Source organism: Bubalus kerabau, chromosome 23 (genome assembly GCF_029407905.1).
Source record: "Bubalus kerabau isolate K-KA32 ecotype Philippines breed swamp buffalo chromosome 23, PCC_UOA_SB_1v2, whole genome shotgun sequence".
Taxonomy (NCBI): domain Eukaryota; kingdom Metazoa; phylum Chordata; class Mammalia; order Artiodactyla; family Bovidae; genus Bubalus; species Bubalus kerabau.
This window is the reverse complement of record NC_073646.1, coordinates 12147783-12166320: the sequence shown is the minus strand read 5'-3', so window position 1 is coordinate 12166320 and position 18538 is coordinate 12147783. Positions and strand designations below refer to the sequence as shown.

The 18538-nt window shown below is 47.9% G+C and overlaps 1 protein-coding gene across 10 annotated transcripts in view; it reads right to left on the bottom strand.

Annotated features, from left to right (window-relative positions):
- SNX29 (sorting nexin 29) overlaps window positions 1-18538 on the bottom strand; it is a 587227-nt gene that overhangs the window by 102158 nt on the left and 466531 nt on the right. For all 10 annotated transcript variants that reach the window (XM_055561377.1, XM_055561372.1, XM_055561371.1 and 7 more), the window contains one exon: window positions 14892-15032. In XM_055561377.1, the coding sequence (XP_055417352.1) occupies window positions 14892-15032 (141 nt within the window). The remainder of the gene's footprint in view (window positions 1-14891; window positions 15033-18538) is intronic.

Sequence of the window (18538 nt, the reverse complement as noted above, 5' to 3'; positions counted from 1 at the left end):
CATCTGGAAGTTCTTGGTTCATGTACTGTTGAAGCCTGGCTTACAGAATTTTGAGCATTACTTTGCTAGCGTATGAAGTGAAGTGAAGTGAAGTTGCTCAGTCATGTTCGACTCTTTGCGACCCCATGGACTGTAGCCTATAAGGCTCCTCTGTCCATGGAATTTTCCAGGCAAGAGTACTGGAGTGGGTTGCCATTTCTTTCTCCAGGGGATTTTCCCAACCCAGGGATCAAACCCAGGTCTCCCGCATTGCATGCAGGCACTTTACCATCTGAGCCACCAGGGAAGCCCCTGCTAGCGTGTGAGATGAGTGCAATTGTGCAGTATTTTGAACATTCTTTGGCATTGCCCTTCTTTGGGACTGGAATGAAAACTGACCACCTTTTCCAGTCCTGTGGCCACTGCCGAGTTTTCCAAATATGCTGGCATACCGAACGTAGCACTTTCACAGCACCATCTTTTAGGATTTGAAACAGCTCAGCTGGACTTCCATCATCTCCACTAGTTTTGTTCAAAGTGATGCTTCCTAAAGCCTACTTGACTTCACATTCCAGGATGTCTGGCTCTAGGTGAGTGATCACACCATCGTGATTATTTAGGCCGTGAAGATCTTTTTTATATAGCTCTTCTGTGTATTCTTGCCACTTATTCTTAATATCTTCTGCTTCTGTTAGGTCCATACCATTTCTATCCTTAATTGTGCCCACCTTTGCATAAAAATGTTCTCTTGGAATCTCTAATATTCTTACATTTTTTTCCCCTTCCTTTAAGAATTCATCACTGTATAATAATACACCATTGGATAACCACTCTGGGAAGCTCTCTGCCTGTATCTACTTAAGTGGAGCATGCACATCCTCTGACTGGGCAATTCCATTCCTAAGTTAGACCCACAGAAATCAGGGCTGATCTCCACTAGAAGACATCTCTGTATAAGGTCACTAATTAAGCACTACATATAACTGAGCCATAGCAACAGCCAAACAACAACAACAAAAAACCATTTTGATATATTCATACAATGAAATCTTACCAATGGAATTTATACAATGCAACTTTTCATGCAATGGAATACTACACAGCAATGAAAAAAAAAGATTGTTCCTTGCAAGAACATGAATGAATCATACAGATGTGATACTGAGAGAAAGAAGGCAGACCCAAAGGAGGACAGACTCTATCATCCCACTGATGTCAAATTCTAAACCAGGCAAAATGAATCGATGGTATTAGAAATCAGGAGAGTGGCCACCCCTGTGCGGAGAGTGACAAGTGGCGGCTGGGAATTCTGCTAACAGTCTACGTTTTGGTCTCTGTGCTGTTAGCATAGGTGTGTTCATTTTGTTAAAATCCATCAAGCAGTACACTTAAGATTGGAGGTATGCTATACCTCAGTTTAAAAAACAAAAAAACCACCACCATAGCAACGAGAGAAATGAAGAGGGAGAAGATGACGACAGAAGGGAGGAAAGAACCCAGCGTGCCTGTGTTTGACTCATCAGAAGTTACAGAAGAATGGCAACCAAATTAGGGAGGCTTCTTGTAGACCTATTATTTCAAGCTAGCATTTGAGGTACTGGGTTAACAGCTAAGTAGCAGCACCTCACTGGATCATCACAGAAGCCCTCATCCCACGTGACTGCTGAGACAACCGAGTCACAGGCTTGCCTGAGGTCATGTGGCCAGTGTATGCCAGAAAGGCAAAGAAAGGAAAGTGAAGTCGCTCAGTTGTGTCCATCTCTTTGCAATCCCATGGACTGTAGCCTGCCAAGCTCCGTCGTCCATGGGATTTTCCAGGCAAGAATACTGCAGTGGGTTGCCATTCCTTATTCAGGGGATCTTCCCAATGCAGGGATCAAACCTGGATCTCCCACATCGCAGGCACATGCTTTGCCATCTGAGATACCAGGGAATCAGAGACAGGGTCTAATTGAGGCTAATGACACATCAAAGCCCACACCCTTAGCCTCTTGGCCTCTGGCAATTTAGAAGCCAAATTGCAAAGCTTCTAAAAATGCCTAAGTGGACTTCCCTGGTGGTTCAGTGGCTAAGACACCGTGCTCTCAACGCAGGGTTCAATTCCAGGTCAGGGAACTAGAGCCTGCATGCTGCAACTAGGATTCAGTGCAGCCAAATAAATATTGAAAAAAATAAAATAAAAATGCACATGCTGCAGAGAAGGCCAAGGGGAAGCAGATGGCTCCCTCCGTACATGAGGAATTCTGACTCCAGACACCTGGCAATGGGGACAGAACTAGGATGGTGGCAACTTGAGAAACTACAGATGTTTTCCCTAGTTGCTGAGATGAACCGAGATTGCAACACACAGCTCTGGAATGTCAATGGGAGCACTTGGGGGAAGGGAGCAATTATTCTTACTTATCGGAGACGTAAATGAAACTGAGAGGTACTCTTCTGGGTTGCGCTTTTAAGCAGTTGTCCACAAATGTAAGGAGGGGAAAGCAGACATAATGTGGATTAAGTATGTTCAGAAGGGCCTTCAGAGCTAGAAGGGAGATTAAATACTGACATACAAGTTATTTAACAGCCCCAGAAATACGTGGGGCAACCCTTATGCCCAGGAGCGAGTCCAGTGTTCTATAATTCACGGCCATTTCCAAACCAGTGGGTTCCACACTGCGGCAGCAGAGGCCTCAACCAGAGCGGAGTGAGGAGGAAGCTGGCTGGTGAACTGGGGGGCCAGGGCCCTGGTGAGTCACAAGGCACGGCTGAAGCAACGTCTCTGCAGACCCTCCTGCAAATATTCTCACTGTTGGGTCTATATCCAGAGGGCAGGTAGGGCCTGAGCATCTTTCTGAGAGCAGTTACCAAAGAGCTTTGAGTGTTGTGGCATGCGGGATCTTCTGCAACACTTACAGCTCTTTGATATATGCTCCCAGAAAATAAATAAAAGAGCTGTAAGTGTTCAGTGATGCAGGGAACAGAGGAGAAAGGGAACTGAAGCCACAGAACACGAGTGTCACACACTGCTATCGACGGAGCTTGAGTTCATTTGTTCATCAAACGCGTTTGGACTTTCCTGATGGTCCAGTGCTTAAGAATCTGCCTGCCAATGCAAGTGACATGGGTTTGATCCCTGGTCTGGAAAGATTCCACCTGCCGTGGGGCAAGAGGGCAACTAAGCCCGTGCACCACCACTACTGAGCCCACGGGCAGCGACTACTGAGGGAGCCACAGCAGTGAGAAGCCGCGGCAGTGAGATGCCCACGCACCGCAGCTGGAGAGCAGCTTCCACTTGCCACAAACAGAGAGAGCCTGCACGAAGCAATGAAGACCCAGCACAGCCACAAATACATATACGTTTAAAAAGAAAACGACATTGAATTCAGCACCTACTATGTGCCAGGCACTGAGTGAGATGCTGAGAAGACAGATTCAGCAGGCCTGGTCCTGCTCTCTAATTCCATGGGATAACGGGGGGCAGAGAGAGGACTGTGCATCAGGCAGCCCAGAGGGGGCATGAAAAAGGAAGTCAGGGGAAAGACAGCTGACACTCTGAGTCCAGGGAAGGCTTCCTGGAGGAGGTGGCACCTGCAAGGTCTGTGACTTGAGACCACCAGGATGATCCTCCTGGAATCAAACTCTTCATACAGGAAATGAGAGGGATGGGAACAAAGTGGTAACTACACCTCTAGCTGAGGCTCTGGATTATTCGTTTATAAAATGATTTTGATTTTTTAAACTGGATTTTAATTAGATGTTATAGAGCAGCCCCCCCAAGAATCCACTTCTTCATACGTAGGCATATATAGTCTAGATCCGAGGCTCAGTACTGCTTCTCTCTCGAGACAATTTTTCTGGCCAGATGACTTTGGCAACTGCTCTCTGGAAAATATCTTAAGAGGCTCTTCACTGTATTAAAGGGAAACACAAATGTGTGGTGTATAATGAGCCCAATTTCTTTCTCCTTCTTATTTAATACATTAAGTACCGGGACTGTTTACACAGTAGTTGGCAGGGTGTCAAAAGAGAAACAAGCTTGCGTTTATGGCTTCATTCAGCTGAAGCATCTTTTCTCTCTGGAAAACCGTGAGCTTCCGGGGACAGTGTCTGCATTCCCTGTGTCTCGGTTCCGACTGGGTGGCCGTATCTGCATTGCCTTCTGGATCTTTTCCCCACATGAGGGTGCTCCTGGGAGAATCCCCCGAGACGTTGCCTTTCTGCAGGGAAACCTGCGGTACCACGTGACTCCCTGTGGTGCTGGCTCCCAGGTCGGGGTGGGGGGGCGGGTGGGTTGGGTCATGTGGGCTTCTCGACCAGGAGGCACAGGGCCATCAGCACGAGCCGGACTTGATCCCTGATGGGAGCCATGGGACCTTGGGTGGGAGGCTTACAGCAGCCGAGCCAGTTTCCTCATCTGTAAGACATCCTTCTGCAGGGCCTGGCAAGAACTGCAGGATGAGAAAATGACTGTAGAGCCTCCAGTATTCAAGCTCAGCACAGGACAGCTGGCATTAATACGCACACAAAAGTGGGGGGCTCTGGACAGACCACCTATGTCAGGCTTGTCCGCTGCTCGGGCTCAGAGCCTCAGAATCCTCTACGGGAAAGATGTGCGTGCCTATGTGTCCACTTGCTCCATCTCACTACCGAGCCACACGCCCCCCTTAACCAGCTGGCACACAGCGCTTACCATGTGCAGGCACAGTTGTGAGCACTGCAGACATATCACCACCTCAGAGCCTCATAACAACACTAGGAAGGAAATGCGGGCACCACCCCTGGTACACAGAAGGGGAAACTGAGACACAGAGAGGTCAGGACACTTGCCTGAGCACACAGCTAGTGAGTGAGTGAGAACCTTTTTCCTTTTGGTTTACTCTCAGGGCTGGCAAAGACTACAGAAGGAATACACACACAAATAGGTGGATGGATGATGCTGCACACACTTAGGGTTATCAGGAAGGTTTATAAGCCTGTGGGCTGACTATAAAGGCACAGCTCCTAGCTCTAAAAATGGCCCCTAAGTGAGGGTGGGTGGTGGGTGAACCTAGATGGAGAGGCAATCAAGGGCTCTGGCTTCGCCTGCTCCCTGATTTCTATACCAGCGAGGTTAAGAACCTGACTTAAGGGACTTTCCTGGCAGTCCTCCAGGGGTTAAGACTCTGTGCTTCCACTGCAGGGGACCTGGGTTCAATCCCTGGTGGAGGAACTATTAATAAGATCCTGCATGACTCATGGATGACTGCATGACTGCACGACTTTAATTTTTAAAAAATTAAAAAATAAAGAAACTGACTTAATAAATCAATGTCAATGTCCACTAACTGAGCAATGACTAAATAATCTACATTTGCCCGCTCTCCAGCATCCTCTGGAGAGCAGATCTGTAGTGAGAGGGTGAAGGCGTAGGGCCCTGCAGACTGTCTGCCTGGGCTGACACAGCAGCCCTGACACCACTGAGGGAGATGACCTTGGGCAAGTCACTTCCCCTCCCTGTGTCTCGTTTCATTTGTAGAGTGAGGTCACGGTGATGGTTTTCTGCCCCAGGCAAGGAAGGAGGTGTGAGGCAGGCAGAAGAACGTTTCCTTTGAGATGTTGTTCAGTCACTCAGTCATGTCCGACTCTTTGCACCCCTATGGCAGGCCTCTCTGTCCCTCAGCAGCTCCGAAGTTGGCCCAAGTTCATGTCCATTGCATCGGTGATGCCATCCAGCCACCTCATCCTCTGACACCCTCTTCTCCTTCTGCCCTCAATCTTTCCCATCATCAGGGACTTTTCCGATGAGTCAGCTGTTCGCATCGGATGACCAAAATACTGGAGTTTCAGCTTCAGCATCAGTCCTTCCAACGAGTATTCAGGGTTGATTTCCCTTAAGATTGACTGATTTGATCATCTTCCCTGAGATGCTCTCACCCTGATCTCCAGGACCTGGCTACACTACCTCACATAGCAACAGGGACTTTGCAGAGGTGATGAGGGACCATGAGATGGAGAAATGTTCCTGGGTTACCTGGTTGGACCACAACTAATCTCAAAAGCAGAGAACCTTCCCCTGGTGTGGTCAGCAGAAAATGGGACTATGGCAGAGTGGTCAGAGAGACGTGGCACTAAAGATGGAGACAGGGGTCACAGGCAAAGGAATGCAGGAAGCCTTTAGAAGCTGCAAAAGGCCAGGAAACCATTCTTCCCTGGAGCCACCAGGAGGAATCAGCTGTGCCCACACCTTGACTTCAGCCCAGTGAGACCTGGCTCAGACTCCTGACCTCCTGAACTATAAGACAACACATGTGCGGTGCTCTCAACTGCCAGGTCTGCATTTGTTAGAAGGCAGTCATCGGAGGCTAACACAGACGCACAGAGGAAACGGCACACAGATGGGGGGGACCCCCCCCCAACTGCCTTTGTCCCACTTGCTCCCTTGTGTGAGGCTCATCACCAGGATGCCTGCCGGCCAGCCCTGTGAGCATTATCCCTCCAGCAGAAAGCAGCCCTGATTCCCCCTCCTCGTTCTTCTCTGAGCTCACTGGGACCCCACTCCAGTCTGCAGGATTCACTAGCTTTTCTCCTCACAAGACTGTGAACTTTGTGAAGGCAAAGATCACACTTTGAATCATCTTCGACTCCGCACACCTAGCATGACAGTCCTGACCTTGAGACGTGTTTGCCAAGTGGAAGAATTCACCTCTGTTTCCTCCACATGCCTGCTCGTTCCTCCTGCTGTCTCCAACCTCTGCTGGGGTCCTGCCGTTGGCCCTGGCGGCTGCATTGAACTCTACGCCTCTAGGGAGTTGCAAGGCGTTTTCCACGGCTCAGCGAGTGCCCATCGGTTCCTCCACAGCACACTGGTGTGTGTGTTTTTAATGAGAACTTTAATGCATAATTTCTCCAACAAGTTGAATTATCTGCGGCTCGGGGGAAAGCGATTCGCCTTGCCTTTGTGCCAAATGAACTTTTAGAGACTGACTCCATTATCCTAAGAAGGAACGACAGGCCCTTAATTCTCATTTGCTCACTGAGCAACAATGGAGATTTTTTAGTAGTATCATCAAAAAACGTATCTTCCACCTAAGTCCTCGTACCAGTCAAATCCATTTGGACAGGGAGCTCTCAAGCCACGACCTTTGGTCGCGAGGCAGCCAGCTTTCCTGTCTGTAAACGCTTGCCGGTCTTCTGCTCATCCTGCAAGAAACATTCAGGCAAAAGTGGAATGGGAACAACCTCTAAACATAACCTGAAAGTTACTCTACTCCTTTCTGGGATTCAGGTTTTTCTACATTTGTGCCAAGACCTGGTGAAGTAAAGAGAGTAAAAGGGAAACTTTTCCATTTCGTTTCTGTCCACATAGTCATTCATTCAGGCCACGAGCATCTCTGGTGTGTTGGGTTCTATTCTAGGAGCTGGAGAGAGCAGTTTTCATGAGCTTCATTCCAGGGCAGAGAGAAGGATGCTACTCAAAGACACAAAGAAACCATCTCCACTCACAGTATGTGCCGGGAGAGGCTGGGCGAAAATGAAAACAGTGATGGGCTAGAGACTGACTGAGGGGCGGCATGGACAAGGATGCTGGGGAAGACTTCTCTCTAAGGAGTGGTGCTGAGCTGAGCCCTCATGAGTCGAAGGAGTAGTCCAGGCAGAGATCGGGGAAAAGTCATTCCTGGCAGAGGGAAGAGCGGGTGCAAAGGCCAGAGAACAGCATGGACATGTACCCGCTTCCAGGCAGAAGCTGTAAGAACCAGCATCTGGTCTGCCTTTGTCCCTTGTCCTGCTGCCATAACCGTGCTGAGAGGAGGCTCCGGTAGCCTGGGTGGTGATGCTGTGAGTGGCAGAGCTCCTCACCAATGACACGTGATGGACCCTGAGCATGAGCCTGGGTTGTTCTGGGCCGCCAAGATCATAGTGCTATTTGTTACTTCAGTCGAATCATAACAAACTGTGGAAAACTCTTAAAGAGATTGGAACAGTAGATCGTCTTACCTATCTCCTGAGAAACGTGTATCCCAGTCAAGAAGCAAAAGTCAGAACCTTATATGGAACTGACTGGTTCAAAATTGGGGAAGGAGTATAGGAAGGCTGTTTATTGTCACCCTGTTTATTTAATTTATATACAGAGCACATCATGTGAAATTCTGGGCTGGATGAGCTACAGGCTGGAATCAAGACTGCTGAGAGAAATATCAACAACCTCAGATATGCAGATAAGATCAGTCTAATGGCAGAAAGTGAAGAGGAACTAAAGAGCCTCTTGATGAGGGTAAAAGAGGAGGGTGAAAAAGCCGACTTAAAAACACTAAGATCATGGCATCTGGTCCCATCACTTCAAGGCAAATAGAAAGGGAAAAGGAGGAAGCAGTGACAGATTTCCTGTTCTTGGGCTCCAAGATCACTGCAGACGGTGACTGCAGCCACGAAATTAGAAGATGATGGCTTCTTGGCAGGAAAGCTAAGACAAACCTTGACATTGTATTTAAAAGAAAAGACATCACTTTGCTGACAAAGGTCCATGTGCTCAAGGTCTTTTATAGTAGAGAGTTAGACCATAAAGAAGGCTGAGTGCTAAAGAATTGATGCTTTCGAATTGTGGTACTGGAGAAGACTCTTGAGAGTCCCTTGGACTGCAAGGAGATCAAACCAGTCAACCCTAAAGGAAATCAACCCTGAATACTCGTTGGAAGACTGATGTTGAAGCTGAAGCTCCAATACTTTGGCCACCTGATGTGAAGAGCTGACTCACTGGCAAAGATTCTGATGCCAGGGAAGACTGAAGGCAGAAGAAGAGGAGGCTGACAAAGGATGAGATGGTTGGATGGCATCACTGATTCAATGGACATGAACTTGAGCAAACTCTGCGAGATGGTGAGGGACAGGGAAGCCTGGCGTGTGGCAGTCCATAGGCTTGCAGAGAGTCAGACACGACTGAGTGACTGAACAACAACAACAAAAAAAAACCAAGTCTATCCTGAGTGATACAAGTCCCATGCCTGTGATATTTAATAGTTAATAAGTAACTTTAGGGGCTTCCCTGGTAACTCAACTGGTAAGAATCTGCCTGCAATATAGGAAACCCTGGTTTGATTCCTGGGTTGGGAAGATCCGCTGGAGAAGGGATAGGCTACCTACTCCAGTATTCTTGGGTTTCCCTGGTGGCTCAGCTGGTAAAGAATCCTCCTGCAATGCAGGAGACCTGGGTTTGATTCCTGGGTCAGGAATATCCCCTGGAGAAGGGAATGGCTACCCAATCCAGTATTTTAATCAACAGACAATGAGATGGTTGGATGGCAGCATTGACTCAATGGACATGAGTTTGAGCAAACTCTCAGAGATGGTGAAAGACAGGGAGGCCTGGCGTGTGGCAGTCCATGGGATTGCAGAGTCGGACACAACTTACCGACTGAACAACAACTTTAACATGGGCTTCCCTGGTGCTCAGCAGAAAAGAATCTGACAGTAATGCAGGAAACCGCCTTCATTGCAGGAGACGCAGGTTTGATCCCTGGGTTGGGAAGATCCCCCAGAGGAGGGCATGGCAACCCACATCAGTATTCTTGCCTGGAGAATCCCATGGACAGAGGAGCCTGGCGGGCCACAGTTCATGAAGTCACAAGAGTTGGACATGACTTAGCAACTAAACCAACACTACCAACTTTAACACACAACTATTGTGGCCTGACTTGGCTACGAAGGAATACATATTTCACTGACTCAGAAAACTATTTTAATGCGATGGGCTGGATTGGTACATGAAGGCATGACTATATCTCCATCGAGTGCACTGGGCTTCCTGCGCATTTATAACTAAACACATACACAGCAGGATCCAAAAGTCTACAAGCAATAAATGCTGGAGAGGGTGTGGAGAAAAGGGAACCCTCTTACACTGTTGGTGGGAATGCAAACTAGTACAGCCACTATGGAGAACAGTGTGGAGATTCCTTAAAAAACTGGAAATAGAACTGCCTTATGATCCAGCAATCCCACTGCTGGGCATACACACTGAGGAAACCAGAAGGGAAAGAGACACGTGTACCCCAATGTTCATCGCAGCACTGTTTATAATAGCCAGGACATGGAAGCAACCTAGATGCCCATCAGCAGATGAATGGATAAGAAAGCTGTGGTACATATACACCATGAAGTATTACTCAGCCATTAAAAAGAATACATTTGAATCAGTTCTAATGAGGTGGATGAAACTGTAACCTATTATACAGAGTGAAGTAAGCCAGAAAGAAAAACACCAATACCGTATACTAATGCATATATATGGAATTTAGAAAGATGGTAACAATAACCCTGTGTATGAGACAGCAAAAGAGACACTGATGTATAGAACAGTCTTATGGACTCTGTGGAAGAGGGAGAGGGTGGGGAGATTTGGGAGAATGGCATTGAAACATGTATAATATCACGTATGAAACGAGTCGCCAGTCCAGGTTCGATGCACGATACTGGATGCTTGGGGCTGGTGCACTGGGACGACCCAGAGGGAGGGTATGGGGAGGGAGGAGGGAGGAGGGTTCAGGATGGGGAGCACGGGTATACCTGTGGCGGATTCATTTCGATGTTGGGCAAAACTAATACAATATTGTAAAGTTTAAAAATAAAATAAAATTAAAAAAAAAAAAGAAATGCATTGGTGAAGACAAATCTTGCATCCAGAAACTATAAAAATGTGTAAATTTAATTGATTTTTTAAAAGTTCAAACTGGGGTTAAGATGACATTTTAGTTCTAGGGAAACAGAAATTCAGGCTAGAAAGGTACTCATCTGATGAATTTTAAAAGGCTACAGTGTGTTTAATATGTCCTTGAATACTGTCCAGGACTGTAGATTCTACAGTGAATCATTTAACGGGTCTAAGGCTTAGAGCAACAAGGTGCATGTAACTCAACCCCCCTGGAGATGTGTGTCTGCATATTAATACACGCCTTAATGGTCGGGGAAGGCAAGTGTTCCATATTAATACATGGCTCAATGGTCCAGGCAGGCAAGCGTTCCACTGGTGAAGTGACCCAATCAAAGAAAAGACTTCGGTGGGGTACATTTTTCTGGCTCAATTGAGAATCAAGCTCTCTAGAAACTTTGCCCACAAGGTGTCAAAGGAGGTTTTCTAAGTTATTAGACTCAGGTGTAGCCAGTGAAAGCTTGGTCTTATAAGAAGAGTTCATCACCAGCCTCTGTTGGGCATTGAGGTCCTGAATCCTGATTCATTCTGCCCTTGAAAATCAGACAGATCCTCAGATTTGATGGGGGTTGGGGGGCGGCGGCACAGACTAGAGGGAGTTAAACTAGAGTCAGAACCTGACCAGGGCTTCTCAGGTGGGCTCAATGTTAAAAATCTGCCCACCAATGCAGGAGACGCAGGTTCGATCCCTGCATCAGGAAGATCTCCTGGAGAAGGAAATGGCAACCCACTCCAGTATTCTTGCCTGGAGAATTCCAAGGACAGAGGAGCCTGGCGGGCTTCAGTCCATGGGGTCGCAAAGAGTCAGACATGACTGAGCGCTCATGCATGCAGAACCCAACCAGCCAATTAAAAGCTAAAGGGCCACACAGACCAGACAAGCAGCCAAGGCCCTGAGCTGTGAGATTCCTAAGCAAGACTGGAAACTGTCAGATCCACTTCTAACCATGGGGAACAGAACCAATGATCTGGTGAAGAACCAGCCAGTGCGTGTGTATAAGCCAGTCACCACTGGGTCAGGCCCATCCAGAGAGTACCTTTAATTCCAAGCTCATTTATTTGCAAACAGGGTTGCCCTGATACCCTACTGATAGATTTCACAGCCGTGAAGCCCACTGCTGGTGAAGGTCAGGCCCAGATTGATAGGGATGGGAGACCAGAGCACGGATGCAGGTGGCCCACTCAGAGGGGAAACTCTCTCTCGCCAGGTGTGCCTGGCACAGGAGAAGCAGGACTGCTCACGCTCTGTCTATGGTCACGTGACTCCAGAAGGCTCCTCCAACCCCTCAGGGCTGCGTCTCCTTCACTAAACCTGAGCCTGGCACACCAGCGCACTGAGGACCGGTGGTGCTCTGGATGGCTCTGTCTTATCTTAAATAAGTTCTGTGCAACCATAAGGCTTGAGGAGAGATGAAGTGAGGGTCGGGGGGTGTGGGGTGGTCCCTTGGGGCTGCAGAGAAAGAATTCAGCAAGTAGGGCTCCAAAGATGTCCCTCCCCATCCTCATCCCAGAGTCCAAGGGCATCTCACCTTACACGGCAAAAGGGGCTTTGCAGAACTTGAGAGAGGAGATGATCATAGATTTTGGTGGGGGGGGGGGGGAGGGCTGTGATCACAGCAGTCCTTATTAGAGGAAGAGGAGTCAGAGAAGGAGATCTATGTTAATAGAAGCAGAGACACCAGAGCGATGAGATTGTGGCCTTGAAGAAAGAAGGGGGCCACAAGCTAAGGGATGTGGGGGCCTCTAGAAGTTGCAAACCGCAAGGAGTGGCCTCTCCTCTGGAGCCTCCAGGAGTAATACGGGCCCCGCCCATGCTGGAATCATAGCCCTTTGAGGCTGGCTTTAGAGAATTAACTGCAATTGTTTTAGACCACTAAACGTGTGGGAAACGGTTACAGCAGCCATGTGCATGCGTCCATGCTCAGTCACTCAGTCATGCCCAACTCTTGTGGCCCTCAAGGACTGCAGCCCACTAGCCTCCTCTGTCCACAGGATTTCCCAGGCAAGAACACTGGAGTGGGTTGCCATTTCCTCCTTCAGGGAATCTTCCGGACCCAGGGATCGAACCTGCATCTCCTGCATTGGCAGGCGGGTTCTTTACCACTGCACCACCGGGGAAGCCCCCTTACAGCGGCCACAGGAGGTGAAAACACAGTGGCAGACAGACATGCCCCGGTCCAGCCTCATACTAATTCCCTCAGTGAGACGCAGACAGGCCACGTTCCCTGCAGGTGTTGTGCAAGGGCTGCGCCAGGGTAATGCTCTCTGCAGATGAGAACATCTTACAGTGATAATACGTTGGTTACATAGAATTTCATTTTATGACACTTAAAGATATTCTGGATGGGTCCCAAGATTTGTATGAGCCTGCAAGTCATGAGATTAAATCAGTAATATAGTCCCCTCCCCCATTTTCATAAGAAGTATTTTACTCCTTGCTGTGAACAAGTATAGAATTTCTCAGTCTTCTGTTTTTTATGGGCTCAACTCTATTTTTCTTCAACAGAAGAAAAGGAACAACAGATTTATTCTGGGTCTGAGACAAACCTGCTTTATAACTCTTTAAATTATGTTCCAGCAGACCCTGATGTCGGAGAAGGCAATGGCAACCCAATCCAGTGTTCTTGCCTGGAGAATCCCAGGGACGGGAGCCTGGTGGGCTGCCATCTATGGGGTCGCTCAGAGTTGGACATGACTGATGTGATTTAGCAGCAGCAGCAGCAGACCCTGATATGATCAGATTTCTAATCTGGTATAAACATGGAAACCTCTGAACATATAAACACAATGGTCAGTAAGTTTTCTCTATGGAATTGGTGAGTGTGGGGAGTGAGTTATGGAAACTCTTGCTCTGGTTTTTCTATGAGGAAGACCGTAGGATATCCTAGGAAATTCAAGGCCAGTGGGACCTGCACAGGCTTCATCCATGTGACAGTGCTGAGGTTCCCATACTTCCTATGGGTCAGCACCACCCAGAGAGCTTGCTAAGCCCCACCCTCCCTGTGGGGTCCCGGCCCCAGAACCTGTCTTCCAGTAGGTGCAGGAAGGAGCCTGAGAACCCGCATTTCTCACAAGCTCCAGGTGAGGCTGATGCTGTGGATCGGGGGTCACACTCTGAAAACCAACTCCCATCCAAGGCCCAACTTCTCCCAGGTCCCGAGAAGAATCCATGTTATCTCATCTGATTCAACTGCCCCTGCCAAGCTAGTTCATATGGTGCAATTGATGAAGTGTCTCTGTCTCCTACTTGACTGGAAGCCAGGGGCTCTCTGGCTTGTCTGCATCCTGGAGTCACTTGAAATCCCTCCATGCACAGGCCTCACTCCAGGCCAGTCAGCCCAGGATAGGGGGTGGGGGGTAGGCAGGTCGCAGAGTCTGGAAAGCTTCCCGAGTGATCCAAAGCCCAGCCAAGATGGAGAATGGCTGCAAATGTGATGGATGACAAAAATGATGCCAACCGGCTGAAGCAGACAACACAGCGGGGCCCTATGCCAAGCTCGGCTGTCATCTTTTGGGCTACTTACAGTGTAACACTGACTGGTGCTCAGTAATGCTGGCTGGATGAATGCATGGATGCTAACTGGCCAGAGAGGAGGGCTAGTGCCTCCTTTCTCCAGGGCACAAGGATGAACACACGGAAACACACTAGTTCATTATCAATGACCAACCCCCATGAGGCAGCAATCCTGTAATAAAACAAGCTCTTCTGAGAAAGCCTTACTTGGGAAACAACTCCATATCCTTAAGTCCAAATAAATATCATGACAACCATGGATGAAAACCAGAAGACTTTTTTTTTTTTTTGGGGTCCAAAACAGGAGCTGGCAAACTATGTCCCATAGGCCAGATCCGGCTGCCACCTCTTCTAATAAATAAAGCTTTCCTGGCACACAGGCATGCTCACGTGCACACACTGTCTGCAGCTGCTGCCACGATGGCAGAGCTGGGTATTTTGGCTGAAGTGGTAGGGGGCTGCGAAGCCAGGACACTTACTCTCTGGCCTTTTAGCAGAACAGGTGTGGCAGCCCTGCTCCAGAGAAATCAGAGGATGGACACGCAGACAAGACGTAACTCGACTGTCTTTAGGGGGACGAATGGTGGGTTTACTTCGTTCCCATCTTTTTTCTCGTATCAGCCAACTTTTTGAGTTATATAAAGGAGCCCAGATGTTCAAATCGCCGGCGGAAGGAGAAGACGGAGGCACCAGGCGGAGAGCTGCCCGGCCCGCGGCAGTGGCAGCACCTACCTTGTTCCCGATGGCCTTCTTGGGCGGGAAGCTGAAGGCCCTCACTTGAGGGTATTTGTTCTGCAACTTGTGGTGCAAAGTCCTGAACTCCGCGTACCGCCGGTAGACGTTCCACTCGTCGTCTTTTATCCGGATGTAGACCTTTGGAGAGAACGAAAAGAGAAAGAAAATATCAAGTCTCTTAAAACTCTCATTCCACGCTGGATGCCTCCATGTCCTGGCTATTGTAAAGAGTGCAGCAATGAGCTCTGGGGGTCGTGTGTCTTTTAGAATTGGGGTTTTCTCACAGTATATGCCCAGCAGTGGGGTTGCTGGGTATATGGTAGGCTTATTCCTAGTTTTTTAAGGAATCTCAGATAAAGGAGATGTACATCTCCTTTATACAGTGGAATATTACTCAACCATAAAAAATGAATTTGAGTCAATTCTAGTGAGGTGGATGAACCTAGAGCCTATTATACAGAGTGAAATAAGTCAGAAAGAGAAAAACAAATATTGTATATTAGTGTATATATGTGGAATCTAGAAAAATGGTGTTGATGAACCTATATACTATCATGTGTAAAATGGACAACTGATGAGAAGTTGCTGTAAGCAGAGGGAGCCCAGCTGGTGCCCTGTGATGAGCTAGAGGGATGGGATCGGGGAGCGGAGAGAGGCTCGAGATGGAGGGGATATATGTATAATTACGGCTGATTTGCATTGCTGTATGGCAGAAACCAATACAACATTGTAAAAATTAAAATTTAAAAGTGAAAAAAATTCTCATTACAAAGAGGGTGGGGCTCTGGCGACACCTCCCCCCACTCCAGGAAAACCAGCTGTGGCAGCAGGCCACATCCGCCCCCGGGGTCACTGGAGGCCGGTTGCTGGGCGTGGAGGAGGGACTCAGTGTACCACGTGCATAAATGGGTGCACAAGAGAATGGCACCCTCTGGCAGGCTGCGTACTGATGAACATCAGTTCCCAGTATCAGTGGAGACCGACAGCCCAATTCATCTCAGAGACGCATTTTCCATGCTTTTGTCCCAGGCATGCTGCAACAGTGACAGATGGCGGTGGGGAGGCCATTCATCCTTGCTGGCCTGCGTTTCTTCATCTGTTAATGGAGCTGACTAACGGCACCTCCTCCCAAGGTGGTGGGGAGAACAGTCGGGCTTATAAGCCGAGCAGCTGTGCCTGGATCACACAGGCCAGCACGCCGGTGGGGAGGGGTGGGGGGCGGTGGTGTGAAATCAATCCCAGGGAGGAGGAGGAAGGGAGGGGGCAAGAGCTGAGATCAGCACAACCCAATGGAAGGTCACATTAGGATGGCATACACACACCTGGGGCATGAAACGTCTTCATTTTAATCAAGATGTGGTCCTCAAGGTAACATTCAAGGGGTATAAAATGTAAGGGCTATTTCACCTGCCTTTTTTTTTTTTTTTTTTTTTTTTTAACAGGCCCTCACACCTTCCAAGGACACACACACAGCAACTACGTCAGAAAGCAAAACAGAGAAGTGGGAGAGAGCACAAAGAATTTTTTTTTTTAATTATATGAGTTAATAAGAACAGCCCAGGGCTTTTCTGGTGGCTCAGTGGTAAAGGATCTGCCGGCCAGTGCAGGAGGCATGGGTTTGACCCCTGGTCAGGGAGGATCCCACATGCTGTGGAGCAATGAAGCCCATGGGCCACAAGGACTGAAGCCCACGCCCTAGAGCCCATGCTCCACAGCAAGAGAAGCCACCACAGCGAGAAGCCCGCACACCACAATGAAGACCCGCCACAGCCAAAAATAAATAGAATTAAAAACAAAAAAAAGAAAAGAGCAGCCCAGAGGGTGAAGTCTCCACTGATAAATAGCTACTGTAATCTGCAGTCAGCGAATGTCAATACATGTCTTAAAACCTCTTTCACCATACAAGCAGGCATCTCTACTGTGACTGATAAATTCTGCCTCTCTCTAAAGAGTACCTGCATCCCCAAATGCGGACTTCATATATCTGAGCTCTGGGAAGGCGACCACCAATATTCTGGCGAACAAGGTGAAGGAGGGAGAATTTAAACCCAAAGAATGCCAATCAATGGATGGAAGTTTCCAGTGGACTTAGATGGAGAAACGGAGGCCTATCAAGTCTGATAGAAGCCCCCAAGTGAAGAGAGACCATAAATATCCTGGATGACAGATATCAAGTGATCTCAAGTGACTTGAGGGATGAGTCTAACGCAACATGATGAAACTTAAAAAGATCAGTGCTGGACTTTGCAATACAACCCCAAAAGCCAACACTGTAAGATAAGATGGGAGAGATACGGTACAGCAGTGGCCTGGGATAAAGACTCACGGGTTTTAGTAAATTCAAGTTAAGGGAATACCATCAAAGGGTCACCAAGAAAAGGCCTATGTATTATTTTCTCAGTCGTGTCTGATTCTCTGTGATCCCCTGGACTGTAGCCTGCCAGGCTCCTCTGTCCATGGGATTTCCTAGGCAACAATACTGGAGTGGGTTGCCATTTCCTTCTCCAACTATTTAGATCTCATTAAAAGGTATCTGATATATTTTAAATAAAAGGAGTTGACGAGTCTTGGTTTATTCTAAATTGACCACACCAACTTAGTTAGGTTTTAGCTGCTGCCTGTTAAAAGATGAACTGAAATAGGTTCAGAAATGCCCAGAAGACTTGCTACTCAAAACGTGGTCTGCAAACCAGGAGCATCAGCATCACGTGGTAAGGTGGCAGAAATGCAACATCTCAGGCTCCACCCCAGATGTACTGACTCAGAATCTGTGTCTTAACCAGAACCCCAACTAGCACACACATACTTTAAAAGTTTAGAAGCACAGGTCCTCAGAGATGATCTGCAACCAAATTATCAGAAGGAAGATGGAAGAGACTGGAGGATGATAAACTGAGCCTCAAAGATGGAGGAGGTACAGATCTCTGAAGACTGCAATGAGGAAAAGGAAAGACCGAGATGATGTGTTCTGGATGATTCCAGGAGGCAAACTTCCAGCAGACAGAAGCTAGAGAAAGACAAATTTCATTAGGAAAGAACTTTATAGCAGCCAAAGTTGCCTAAAGAGGAAAAGATATGTCTCAAGAGCTTTTCTGGCACTAGGTGCCCAAGCAGTGGTACAACAGATAAACAGATGGTTATCACAATTATGCAAGGATTTGCTTTGTAACATGGAAGGATAATTAGACCCCAGAAGCATCTGGAAAGTCTTGGCTAGCTGTGGAACAGAGACTTCAGGAATTAAGTCTCCGGGGACTGAGACAAGATGGGTCAGTTGGCAAGTAAACCCAGGAGCTAGGACTTCAATGCAGCACTTGTAGGGCATTCTTTGGGTCCTCCCAAGTCACAGCTAATGCGAGCTGCCCAATCAGTACCCATTTCCCTCCAATACTTCTGGGGAGAGCAATGTGTTCAGGAAAAAAAAAAAAAAATTAACCACATTTTCCAGTGTTCCTGGCAGACGCATTGGAAAAGACCCTGATGTTGGGAAAGATGCAAGCAGAGAATTAGGCAACAGAGAATGAGATGGTTGGATGGCATCGCTGACTCAATGGACATGAATTTGAGCAAACTCAGGGAGACAGTAAAGGACAGGGAAGCCTCATGTGTGGCAGTTCATGGCGTCGCAAAGAGGTGGACACGAC